Source organism: Megalops cyprinoides, chromosome 4 (assembly GCF_013368585.1).
Source record: "Megalops cyprinoides isolate fMegCyp1 chromosome 4, fMegCyp1.pri, whole genome shotgun sequence".
Classification (NCBI taxonomy): Eukaryota; Metazoa; Chordata; class Actinopteri; order Elopiformes; family Megalopidae; genus Megalops; species Megalops cyprinoides.
Genome location: NC_050586.1, coordinates 31,671,272 through 31,683,807, shown reverse-complemented (window position 1 = coordinate 31,683,807; position 12,536 = coordinate 31,671,272). Strand labels below are relative to the sequence as shown.

Here is a 12,536-nt window from a genome sequence, read left to right as displayed (position 1 = left end):
AAAAAAAGATAAGGGAGGAGAGTAGGACATTCTCTCATTATGTATTTAATTTCATTGCAATGTATAAAGAATTTTTAAATTATATGCAGTGGGAAACACATTTTAAATTGTACAGGTAGGTATCTTTCATTGTCTGGACTCTACATGTGAAGCTTTCTACTTCTCCATTTCATGATGGGGACTAAAATCTATTTTCTTTTGCATCTGTTTGCTGTCATGCTGCAAATAGCCCCTTATATATATTTTAATGTAAATGAAGTGCCATTCGGTTTTGGCCAGAACCTTTTTTTTTTTGTGAAGCGGGCATTGAGGAGCATGGTAATGGCATGTTAATTGCAGTAGAATGTGACATTACAAAACTAAAGGTATCTATGCCTTTTCCTTTTGGAACTCACACATACCTTACTCTTAACAGGCATTGTCCATTTCATTTAGAATAACCAAAATAATTTCAAATGTAAGCAAGACTGCTGCCACTGCGATGGTCAGCAATAAAGGATACATAACTAATTTAATAGCAAGATTAATACTTACACTATCAGTATTAAAGTTTAAATTATGCTGAAGTTCCTTTCTTGAACTTCACAATGTGTGAATGTCGTTGCCTATTGGAGAACTGCATTGTTAAATTACAAAATGTGTTTACTACAAGCATGGATTGAAACTCTGAAATGGCTTTTTCAGTTGTGCTATGTTTCAGTTCTGTTATGATACAGGTATGAATATGGCCTCTGGTCTAAAGCCATGTCCTTTTGGAAAATGCTATCCCAAGGTAAATGATAAGAATTTTACTGAAATTTTTTCCTGAAAATAAGGATTTAATAGTAAGTGCCTTTGCCCTGTGGTCTACAATTGCAGGATTAGAGTCAAAATAAAATATATTTTGGATAAACAAGGTTCAGCGATGTAGCATTGTTGCAACATTTTTATTCCAGCCACTCACTCAATTACACAGGCACCCATAATGAGACAGTAGTTCAGAGCTAAACATTCCTTTTGAACGACAATGAACCAGCTACTGGTGACAGCATTTGGACTGTTTTTGTTTCGTTACTATTTTGTAATGAGGTAGAAGGTCCACATTAGAGTAATCTATACTAGTAATGTAAAATTACAGTCACTTATCTTGACACGAAAAATGCTTCTGCCTAACTGGTAATTACAAAATCTTCATTAACTTAAATTAAAAAAAAAAATCTTCAGTCAGTATTCAGCATTTGACTTGAGCAAAGTGATGGCACTTGTAGTTGGAGAAACGCACAGGGAGCTGCAGCACAGGTTAATATGTGGCTTCATCCATGTTGTCATCGCTGCCACCACCATAATCATCTCCATCTTCAAAGTAGCTGGCGATGTAGTCATTCTCCTAAACCGAAATTTCAGGAGAAAAGAAAGCTAATGCTCACAGGCAGTGTGTATATATGTAGTGCTGTATACCTCCGTTTGACACACAATTAGTGGCAACATTTGCACATTCAACCTTGATCTATTTTTAAACCCTTACAAGGAACATATTTCTAACCATAATGTATCTGACATGTAGGTTTGAAAATACATGTATTTATTTAGCATAAAATGCCAGGTACACGATAAACACTGCCAGTGGACCAGAATGACAAATATTGTAATAACTGGCTCTTTGAAATAAACCACTGTTTATTCTGCCCACCTATGAAAACCATATTCTGACACAAAGGCTTATTCATGTAGAGCATTACCTCTTCAAACTCCTCTTCGTCATACTCCTCCCCCTCAACCTCCTCTTCCTCCTCCTCTCCCCCTTCTGCCTTCTTGTCTTCTTTCTCTTCATCTGATCCTGTATCTTTCTTCTCTAGCTCCTGGGGAAACCATAGCAAACCCAACTGTCATCTTTGAACAGAGGACTAGTAACCTCAGAGCAGACCTGATGTGCAGATGTCGTCTAATGATCATATGTTTGGCAACTACAATCAGTGAAAATGAAACTCAAGCATCACAAGGACCTATTTGATGAACAGTGGAAAAATAAATGTCTCAAGTCAAGATGATATTAAAAAAGCATGTTCTCACCCCCCCTCATTAGGAACTTACATCTAACTTAGTCAGTAGGTCTTGTTTCTGTTTGCTTGTTGCTTCCTTGGTTTTTTTCTTCACAGCTGTTAATATTAAACATGGATTTATTACTGCCCAGCAGATGAAGTGGGTTACTAATAATTAATAATAATTATTAATACAGTTTTACTCCCTATATGTAATGCAACCTAACACTACTTTCACACACCAATTCTTAAAAAAAAGAAAACTTTGAAAATAGGAGGTGTGAACTTAATATGCTGTAATATCGTTGGATACCATCTCCTACACAATACATAGAAGTATTTTATTTAGGCAGACACGGTGTTCTTACCAGTCTTCTTTTTAACCTTTTTCTTCTGGGGCATCAGTTCCTTTGGTAGGCGCTGCCAGTCTGTTTACATGAATCAGGAACACGTGTGCACAGCAGTTGAACAGGCCAGCAATGTTGTTGCGCAAGTTCTTTCCTGACATTCATACATTTATGTCATACCTGGTGTCCAAGTATTTTCGTGGTCTTTCAGCTTATCTTGTTCATACTTCTCCTTGTATCTCTCCACATCTAATGGAAATGGGAACAGTGAGCTGGGTTTTGGGCATGTCCCGGTGTGGTCATCCCAACATTTACATTTCCTGGATCTGTGGATTGTGAAATGTCTACAGTGTTTTCAAATGAGTACAAAAAAATGTCCATTCCAGTAAACACATGAATTAACTGTCCACCCTATCACCATCAAGCAGGAGAGTAAGGTTGAAATAAGCATGCTTCTTTAACAAAAGTGGAAGTGAAGATTGTGTCCACCCCCACCACTGAAAACCATTGTGTGAGCAAACAGAAAGTGGTGAGAAATGTACTGGATTAATGAAGGACACAAACGTACAAAAATCATTCATGGGTTATAACCTCATTTCTTATGTCAATAATTTCAATACATATATTTTCCTGTGGATGCATCTAATATGTGCTGTACAGGTCAGACATTATCAGTAACTGGGGGCCTGAAGCTGTTCATCATATACGAATCACCAAAAGGTCTGAATACTGCAACACTACAGGTCTGCCTTCCATTGGGGAGATAGCACAGCTCTTGCAGCATGTTCCTTTATTGAATTTAACCTCAGTTCAATTTAATCTAAAATATGATCTGATAATCTAATCAATTATGGAGAGATGAGAGCACAGGTAAGGGTCTGCTTTGTAACGCAATACCCACACATTCAGTGCAGTGAGATAGATGAGAGGATGCTCATATAAAGTCTAGGCCAAAACCCAGCATTCATACTGCGTCTTGGTCCTTTTTAGGTCTACGGTTACATTTTAATCGGCTTGCTGTGTTACATTACATTACATGCATTTAGCAGATGCTCTTATCCAGAGTGACTCCCAGCTATGTTCTGAAGTGCTGTGCTCCCATGAGCAGTTATTGTGCACGGAAGGGTATGGTCATGCTAAATGAGCCAGTCCAGATATGCACCCACCTGCCTTCTTCTTGGGCAGTGGAATGTTGAATGGCAGACGTTGCATAGTTCCTCGCATTTCCTGTTTCAGGGCCAGCATGTAGTCTTCATCGTCACCAGTTTTTAATGGCACAGGCTTGTAGTCCGTGTTCTGCAACATAAATAACCCCTCAAGATGGTCATTTCAAGTGACACCGTTCACAATAATAAACCTCCGTTTCTGTGTTGCTAGCGAGGTATTGTTCTAGATGAGGACTTATTGGAGGTTTGTCCAACAAAAAGAAACAGTAACACCAGTACCCCTAAACACTGACAGACATGGATGGTCTTCAAAAACGTATGTATACTTGCTAACATACAAGAGGACATATGATGTCAGCGTGAAAATATTCTAAACTTAAACTCTTTAGGTGTCACTGTGAATTCAAAAAAGTATTCAAGTGTGTGTTTATTTTCTAAAGAGAAGGTCATTACTGTAAATCTCCAACCAGGTTATTTTTTTTAAGCCAGGCTCTGCACCCTGATATCAGTCAAGGCCACACTGTGTCCCGCACAAATGTAACATAGATAATACTGAATCCTCCCTCTTCAAAACGGTGCAGCGGCACTCACAGGGAACAGTGGTTTTGGCCCAAATGCAGTCTCTGGCATAGATCCCCTAGTGATTCCAAGAGCATCAATGTTGAAGGTGAAGGCTGCCACGCCCCGTCCTCGGCCCCTCGCAGACATGCCTGCTGCGAGACAAGGCACAACCAGCTCATCATCTGTTCCATGACTATCTGGAGTTGAAAAGCCCTGCCCTGATCTAGCACATTTTACTGCTGCATATATGAGGACTATCAAGAGGGTGCCATCAAGGATCCCCCCACAGAATGCAGAGTCATGTTAATGGCATATTGATTTATTACAGTGTATATGCTTTTAATTAATTAATTCATATTAAATATAAAATATCAGTGCCAGTGTTTCCCCAACTACACTCTAATGTAATATATGTATACACACAGAGACACAATAGTCTAAATATTGAACCATATGGTGGCTTACCTTAAGCATCAGAACTGGGATGTTAGTTGATATTGAAGAGCATGTATCAGCGTTTTGTCCAAGCACTGTAGTGTTAGGACTTTAATAAATACAACTGATCAATATCAATTCTTCAGATTGCTTTCTTCCTCTGTGGGGCACTGCAAAACAGCACAGGGCGACCAGTCAGCAACAATGCGTGCATGTTTCATCAGCTTGTGAGCTGAACGGTAAATTTTCTATTTTTTTCGTTTTGACACAGAGCAAACCAACAGCTCTAACGTAATTTAGCGTGATTGTCTTTTAACCGTAGGAAACAAACTCTCTGCAAGTAGGGAAGAGCAAAGCCCCCATTTAATGTCACTTTCGAAATGGCAGTTAAACTAAATGCGACAGCCTCTCCTTTTTGGATTACCAAAAAACGGCGCACTTTGAAATAAACTGCTTTAGATAATCACTAAATCAATACCGTATGGCTGGTGAGAATAAAAAAAACAGCACGGTACGATCACTCCTACCTTCCCCTCACACGATTTCGTGGCCAATGTGTTCCACGCGTGCGGCTGATTTTTTAAATCGGCAGCCCACATGTTAAAATGGGCGGTACCTACGGGTATTTTAAACCAATAGGGTGTGACTTCACACAAACGTCAGCTACTGGTTCTGGTGTAAACACAAGTACTTCCTGCATGGGAGTGTCACTTGTGAGATTGGTGAGGAGGGACGCATTGCTTCGTCGTCCCAAGGGTCAGGTAAAATTTTACCTCCCCGTTTGTGAATTGCAAATACCTTGCGTAACATTTAACATTTATATTACAGCTGCATGAACTGGGATGTCTGCAACAGATTGGTACGCGCATAAAGCTCTTGGAGAAGGAGTATTCTGGATCCAGGAGAGGTTTTACCAATCGGGTAACCGAGCCAACATTTGGCTAATTCGTGGATCCCACCAGGACGTCGTGATAGACACTGGTCTTGGTTTGAGAAGTCTGCCAGATTATCTGAATGCCAAGGGACTGCTTGGAGAGGACCCAGAGCGAAAGAATCCGTTGCTGGCCATCGGCACGCACGTCCACTTCGATCATTCGGGTGGGCTTCATCAGTTTCAACAGGTGGGCGTTCACAAGGAGGAGGTCGACGCGATAGCCAACGGAGACAATTTCGAGACGGTGACCTGGCTGTCCGACAGCGAAATTGTACGGGATCCAACGCCCGGGTGGAGAGCCAGACAGTATAAAGTCAAGGCTGTGCAACCAACTCATATACTGCAAGAAGGTACGTTTTCATTATTGTTAATACACAGTAACAGCAGCAACAACGGCTGTTGTTGGACAAAGCTTCCGTTAGTAGCATTTTATTCATGAATGGAAAAACCTGATTGAATGCCTCTAGAAGCATGAATTCACATAATCTCTATTTCAGTCCTCTAAAATCTGTATTGAAATCACAAATGACCTCAGGATACTGTAGCTTCACTTAACTTGCCTTGGTATTGATAATGTCAACATGTTTTGGGCATTAGATTATCTAATGGCATTCGTTGCAATAGCGAAATACTATCATTCTACAGGATGAACAACCGTGCTCTGCTGCAAGTATAAAAACTGGGTCTCATCTTAGTAAGGAGAGAACAAGAAACCAATCGATACTAAATCTGATTAATGCGATCTTTACGGATTCGTCCGTGCCTCGGTTACCGGAAATCAAGGCCCATTTCAGAATGGATAATACGCCTTTCACATATGTCAGGCTGTAGAACTGTCACGTGGGAATTGGTATTGCAGAGTGAACCTGGCAGCAGTCCAAAACAGCCTCCACCTCCCCACCAAATTTGATTTCTCTCAAGCTGTTCTCATTCATCTACAGGGGTTACAATAAGAATGGATGGATTTTGTATGAGAAAGATGTCTCTTGCTGAGCAGTTTGCTGAAAATACATTTCAATTAACCTAATCTCCACACGAACAGCATAGCAGGCAGTCTTGCTTGATAACAGCAAATGATCCCCTCTCCCCCGCATTGTTTGACAGTATTGACTCTAGATTAAAATGCATGATGAGTGCTGAATGCAAAGCAGGTGGCAGCCGCCTGTCTGCATCTGCAGAGTTGCAAGCTGTAGCTGTTGTGACTCAGTGCATGACTTTGATGTATTTGATTTCAGCCAGGACGCCATGGAGGCCCAGACTGAATTACAGAGTCTTACAGAACACACCCTTTTGTGTGTGTGCATAGAGGCAGAGTGTTCCCTGCCTTACACCTCTTTGGATGTTCACTGTCACCTTAATCTGCAACAGTAGATTTACCTTCAAGCTCAAAAGGTCCACCGATTAAAGACAGGGTATTCACTCTTAAGGGCACATGGGTTTGGAGAAATATACTGTGTCCCTTATCACGTAACGTTCCACTACCTGGCACAACTTAGATAATACCAGAACAGCAAGGCCCGAGCAATAGCTGGCATTTGAACAAAAAGGTCAAGTTACCTCTGATGTGGACATGTGTATTCTGTTCCTGTTATAGATCAACATCAGGTACATTGACAGTGAGTTAAATCCACTGTGAAGGCAGTATCCTATACTCTAGTACTGTGAGTCTCTGGAAGCAAAGATAAGATGCTGGGATGGGGGAGTGTGCTGATAATCTAAACCATCTCACCTGTCTTGGACAGATAAATAGCTCGATAGAAAGGCAGACATGTATTATTAACATTACAGCTGTGGCCCAAATATCCCTCTTACCGCTGCAGTGCTTCCTGCTGACTTGACGCACTTACTCGTAAAAGTCTGCCTGTAAAAGTTGAAATCCCTGGAAGCATTTTTTTCCCGGTAACTCACAAAAAAACAGTCAATAGAATCTTTGCTGCGTCAGTGCTGCAATGCAGTCGGAATATCCCGTTGCTCTGTGTGTGTGTGTGTGTGTGTGTATGTGTGTGTGTGTCCGTGTGCCCCCAGGTGATGTCATCAACCTCGGGGACAGGCAGCTTACGGTGTTGCACATGCCGGGCCACTCCCGGGGCAGCATCTGCCTCCACGACAAGGACAACAAGATGCTGTTCAGCGGGGACGTGGCCTACGACGGCGCCATGATCGACTGGCTCCCCTACAGCCGCGTCAGCGACTACGTGCGCAGCTGCCAGAGGCTGGTGGAGCTGGTGGATGGCGAGCAGGTGGAGCAGGTCCTGCCGGGCCACTTCAACACGTTCGGGTCCAAGCGGCTGCACCAGATCGCCTCCAACTACATCGCCGGCGCCGGGGCCTGCCACCGCTTCGCCACGTGCGCCATTAAGTCCATCGCCAGCCTCGCCCTGCGGGCGACAAACTCGCACAGTGCCTGCTAGTGGCGGGGAGAGCCAGGGGGCGTGCGCTGGCTCGGGCTCTCGCGCCATAGCAGGGTCGAGTCTTGCCAATGTGGCTGACGGCACAGATCAAATCACACTGAATGCTGTTGCTGAAGGAAATGGGTATTGGTTAGGAAAATAAATGGCAAGTGTGAGTAGGCAAAGCAGACAGACATTGGCCTTTACCAAGTCTAACCACAGTGTTCTTTGTACTTCCTTTTTCTGCTGGATTCACTTGCTTACGTCTGCCAATCAGTAATTAGGTCTTGGGCAAAGAGTCAAGCCGCGGTATGGCATTACAGGTAGAAAACCTGTGTGAAGCCTCAAATCCCTGCTGGTGCATTGCTGTTGTGCCCTGAAGCAGAGTCCTCATGCTGAAGGGCATCAGTACTGTCCAGTGGTATGCATGGATAGGATGTAAAATGTACATTGTGACCCATTATTAATTCCATTAAGCAAATAAATAAGGTAAAAGTAGCTCTGTGGTTAGGCAGATTTTAGGCCTTTGTCTTTTTCATTCATTATTGATGCTTTCTCTAATGCCCCCTGAAACCCTAAGTATGAATGTGGGGTGAGCAGTTTTGCTCAGTGTCTGACAGCAACAGTGCTCTGATTGGTTACAGGTCAGAACGAGGCCTGTTTTGTGAGGGGCCTCCAATATTCTCCTCATATGAATTTCTCAGTTGCATCTGTATGTAACCAATGCAGTACTATGCATGAAATAGTCCAGTGAGTGTCCTCAGGGCTTTACTTGCCTAAATCAGGTCCTCAGAGCTTTACTTGCCGAACTCTGTTCTAAGGTAGATGTACATGTCACAGTTTAAGTGCGGTCCCTCTCTCAGGTAACTTGCCCCAGTAACATCAAGAGCATTACAAATCTTACAGTCAGAGTCATCAAAGTCCTGAAATCAAAACAAACCTGTCCTTCAGAAATTTAATAAAAAAAGAAGACAAGCGGCTGAGATTCAATAACACTTAAAAACGTGTGAAGATAGCAAATGAGAACGTTTTGTTTGTACCTAACAGGACTGCTTGCAGCTTCTTTACTGTTGACTTGCGGTGAGGGAGCTTGTGGTTGTGTAACCTAACACTTGACATTTTGAGTTTAGCTATCTATTCCAGAATAGATACAAATATGATGAGATGTACTATTTGGGCATAATGAACAAATGAGAAAAACAGGCAGGCCCAACACATACGACTGAACCCAGGCTTTAGGGTGATCAACATATGTTACCTAATGTATTTGATGTGCTTATTCTTTGGAAGTCACATTTAAAAATCTGACGTGAAAATATTTGCATGCCCAAAAGTTGCCAATTGCTTTCCAGCAGAAATGGATCACAGGGTAGTGTCACGGTAATTGTGTGATGACCACTTGTAAATTGTAGTCTCAAATTGTAAGAATTGTGCCTGCACATAGACGGCCCTCCCTCACACCAAGGCAGTTAACGGCACCAGCTTGGCCAATTAAAAGAGTAACACAAATGGAATCCCATTTGTTCAAAAGGCACACACTAGTACAAGAATAATCGATTGCATGTTTGGTTGCAACTGAAATTGCTGTAGCTGTTCTCTGGCAGATTTGGAATGTATGAGCATGCAAGCGCCATGGCAATGTATGTGTGTGCATCAGACTGAAAGGCTTTTTTTTCCATCCTGTATTCACTGTTGTTTGAGTCATAACTGTAATAAGCATTATCCTCGCCTGATTTGAATCTGAGCAAAACCATTTTGCCAGGAGATATTATAATTTCCAGCTCTAAAATTATCTTCAATTTTATAAGCACTATTGTAAACACTGCAGCGTACTGTATACGCACTAATTCTAGGAACAGTTTCACAGTGTTTCAGTGACATATACAGCACTGACTAGCTTAAGTCAGTTAACATTTATTCTGTCTGAACACTCAGGCGGTGCGTTTTTTTTTTTCTTTCAGTTGACAGTAACTTTGATAAAATGCAGCTGTAATTGGATATGTAGGGCGGAAAAGCAAGTCGTTGTTGCCTTGCGTGAACCTTCGATATGGAGAGCTGGAACGTAAATGACATTTATTCCAAAATTCAATTCCCAAATATGTCCTTATATATTTTGGTAACAATGTAGCTTCTGACTCTCTTTGTCTTTGTGCGTGTGTGCGTGTGTGCGCGTGTGCGTGTGTGTGTGTGTGTTTGTGTGTATAGTTTTTTAACATAGTTTCTGTAGCAATACCTGCAAATATGCAGTGACTATCCTTATGTAGGCGACGGCATGCTGACACAGAACATACTTCTCCTCAGGTTCCTGAAGTAAGGTTACAGTATAACAGCTGAAGTGCAGGGCTGGACACAAACAGTTCCACTTGCATCTTCATGGATGAAGGAGTTTCTTACCTCACAATGCCACGACTGCATCATGATTCTACTGCACATGCTGGATCTGAGGTGTGTAAATACAGGAAATGCACTTTACACCACTGTCTCGCTTACACTTTGCGGTGTAAGGCAACAACCGCCTATTCCTCTGATTAACTGTTTTTATTATTTACAACACGGATAAATGTGACTCGCACAGAAACACCGCAGCCTTTCCTGGTGTATTTCATTTTGACTTAGTTGAGCGGAGAAGTGCATTTCACTGGAACATACATCTACTAGAAATAAAATGATTTCGCACCACCTTCTGTAACTTTTTTCTCTCTATTATTTAGTTGTATTATTTAATGCGCAATAATTGAATGATCATTCTATAAAGCCATTTTCAGCACTCTGGTGTAGCAGCTATTGTTCTAAAGTTACTCACCAATTAAAAGAATCAGCTGTGCTGGTTAACACTTGTAACACCTTAATACAGTTACCTGCAGTGACATAATAAATGTTTTCAGTATCATTTCTTCTGTGTCTTTCTTTTGTACTGAGGTCATAAAGGGAATTGTGAACTGATATGTTCATTGTGGCAGTATGCTCTGGCAAGTCGCTAGCACTTGAATTAAAAATCACTGATTACTGGGCTGGCTGGTATGCCATCTATTTAGTTATGGCCCGTACCTGTAGAGCATAGAGTTAAGCCTTCTTGGGGTTTCCTACAGAAATACCAACCCTGAGATCTGATTCAAACATTTACATCTGTACGATCTAACCTTATTTAAAAAAAAAACAGCATTAGGATACTTCATACACATAATAAATGGCCATCCATTTTGTACTTTCTTTCAAACCACCTTTTTCTGCAACTTCTTTCCCCCCGTATTAATATTCAACGAGTGACATTTTTGACATTGCCCATTTGACATTGTGAGTGTATACAAACTGGCAGTGGTCTCTGTCCAGAATCCACAAATGAATATATTTATTTATTGAGCCAGTCTAGACTGGTTAGCATTTTCCAAAAAATTCCCCTATACCTCATTCATCGCAATGTATGCATTGCAATTCGTACTGGAAATATATGGCTTGCACACACAAAAAATTGTGGGTTTAGGCTAAATATGTTTGCCTACAAAAAAACCATCCATGTCTGCTTGTTTCGTTTCTCAACTTACACTTTCAAAGTCAACCCTAAATCATCCCTGACCACCATTTTGCACCAAATTTTATAAGTAATAAAAGTGGGTGTTGCAGTGAGTGTTTTTTGTGTTTTTATGCATAGTTTATGATACTGGTTGTCACTTTTAAGTAAACCATTACATGGCATTTCATAATATTCTACTTTATGCTGTAGGGTTAATGTTATTAATATTATGTACTAAGTATATAAAGAACACCTAAGTTTGTTAAGGTTAGATATGGTCAGATTACTGAGGTTCATGTAGAATACTGTGGCTCAGAGCTAAAGCACGGTGATGGAGTCCAGTTGTAGTTTTACATAATAACCATTAGAGGGAGACATTGCTCTTGGATTATTGACCTCAAGTTTAAAAATAACAGAACATTTTACAGGGGAAGTGCTTATTAGGAGAGAAGACCATAAGGCAAAAGGCAGTGTGTTTTGGCAGGCAAAGAATCGGCTTACTGTTGCAGACATTTTCAAAAAAGGAATATTCTACATTTCCAAAGCTAGAATTACGTGCATTGTAATACTCAAAATATGATTTCCTTGAGGCTAATGCTGACTGATTGAATGTGACATTTATTTCTTCACAAAAACCTCACGAAATAATTTTCTGGCTGTGCTGCATTTTGGCAAAATGATTCAAGTACCCAGGTTTGGCAGTCGTATTTCTGGTTGAAATGCAGAAGGTATATTTGACATGGGCTGCCCAGGGGGTGCATTGATGACTGTTTGTTGACATATTGCTAATAATATACAGTGGAATATTTGTGTAAGTTGACCGAAGAAGGATAATTACTGTTATTTTTAAAAGGTGATAGGGTTTTTTTTTAAAGAACAGTCTTGATTTTACAGTACAACATTGCTAAAGAAATGTCCGTGTGCATGTGTGTGTTCTGGTGAACTGAATTTCTAAATGACGGTTCAATGGACATAAAAGACAAATTCTGCAAGTCTGTCTCATTTTATTTATAAAATAAATATGCACTTACAGCATATTTGAAATAACAGAAAAAAGGCACAAACGGATCTGAAAACATTCACATCTCAGAAAACAGCCATAATCTAAGATCTTAAGTATTATAATTAATTTTTACACAACGCATTTGCTCCTTGATCTTGTGTAATGTCATGC

General features: G+C 40.9%; 2 protein-coding genes across 2 annotated transcripts; one reads left to right on the top strand and one right to left on the bottom strand.

Moving 5' to 3' along the window:
* Window positions 1-1,279: 1,279 nt before the first annotated feature.
* On the bottom strand, window positions 1,280-4,239 carry polr3g (polymerase (RNA) III (DNA directed) polypeptide G). The gene is made up of 7 exons (XM_036526814.1): window positions 4,123-4,239; window positions 3,532-3,661; window positions 2,546-2,614; window positions 2,387-2,446; window positions 2,071-2,135; window positions 1,719-1,838; window positions 1,280-1,366 (listed from the first exon to the last, which is right to left on the bottom strand). Exons 1-7 carry the CDS (start codon window positions 4,237-4,239, stop codon window positions 1,280-1,282), a joined length of 648 nt encoding a protein of 215 aa, XP_036382707.1.
* Window positions 4,240-5,246: 1,007 nt separating this feature from the next.
* Window positions 5,247-10,706, top strand: mblac2 (metallo-beta-lactamase domain containing 2). The gene is made up of 2 exons (XM_036525981.1): window positions 5,247-5,811; window positions 7,487-10,706. Exons 1-2 carry the CDS (start codon window positions 5,370-5,372, stop codon window positions 7,870-7,872), a joined length of 828 nt encoding a protein of 275 aa, XP_036381874.1. The 5' UTR covers window positions 5,247-5,369; the 3' UTR covers window positions 7,873-10,706.
* The last annotated feature ends 1,830 nt before the right edge of the window (window positions 10,707-12,536 follow it).

Excerpts from the sequence above, each read along its gene's own strand:
- polr3g (XM_036526814.1), bottom strand. The coding sequence starts at position 4,239 with ATGTCTGCGAGGGGCCGAGGACGGGGCGTGGCAGCCTTCACCTTCAAC. Across the intron at positions 2,615-3,531 it reads ACTGCCCAAGAAGAAGGCAG|ATGTGGAGAGATACAAGGAG; the intron begins GTGGGTGCATAT and ends CATTTCCATTAG. Across the intron at positions 1,839-2,070 it reads ACCTACTGACTAAGTTAGAT|GAGCTAGAGAAGAAAGATAC; the intron begins GTAAGTTCCTAA and ends TGGTTTCCCCAG.
- mblac2 (XM_036525981.1), top strand. The coding sequence starts at position 5,370 with ATGTCTGCAACAGATTGGTACGCGCATAAAGCTCTTGGAGAAGGAGTA. Across the intron at positions 5,812-7,486 it reads AACTCATATACTGCAAGAAG|GTGATGTCATCAACCTCGGG; the intron begins GTACGTTTTCAT and ends GTGTGCCCCCAG.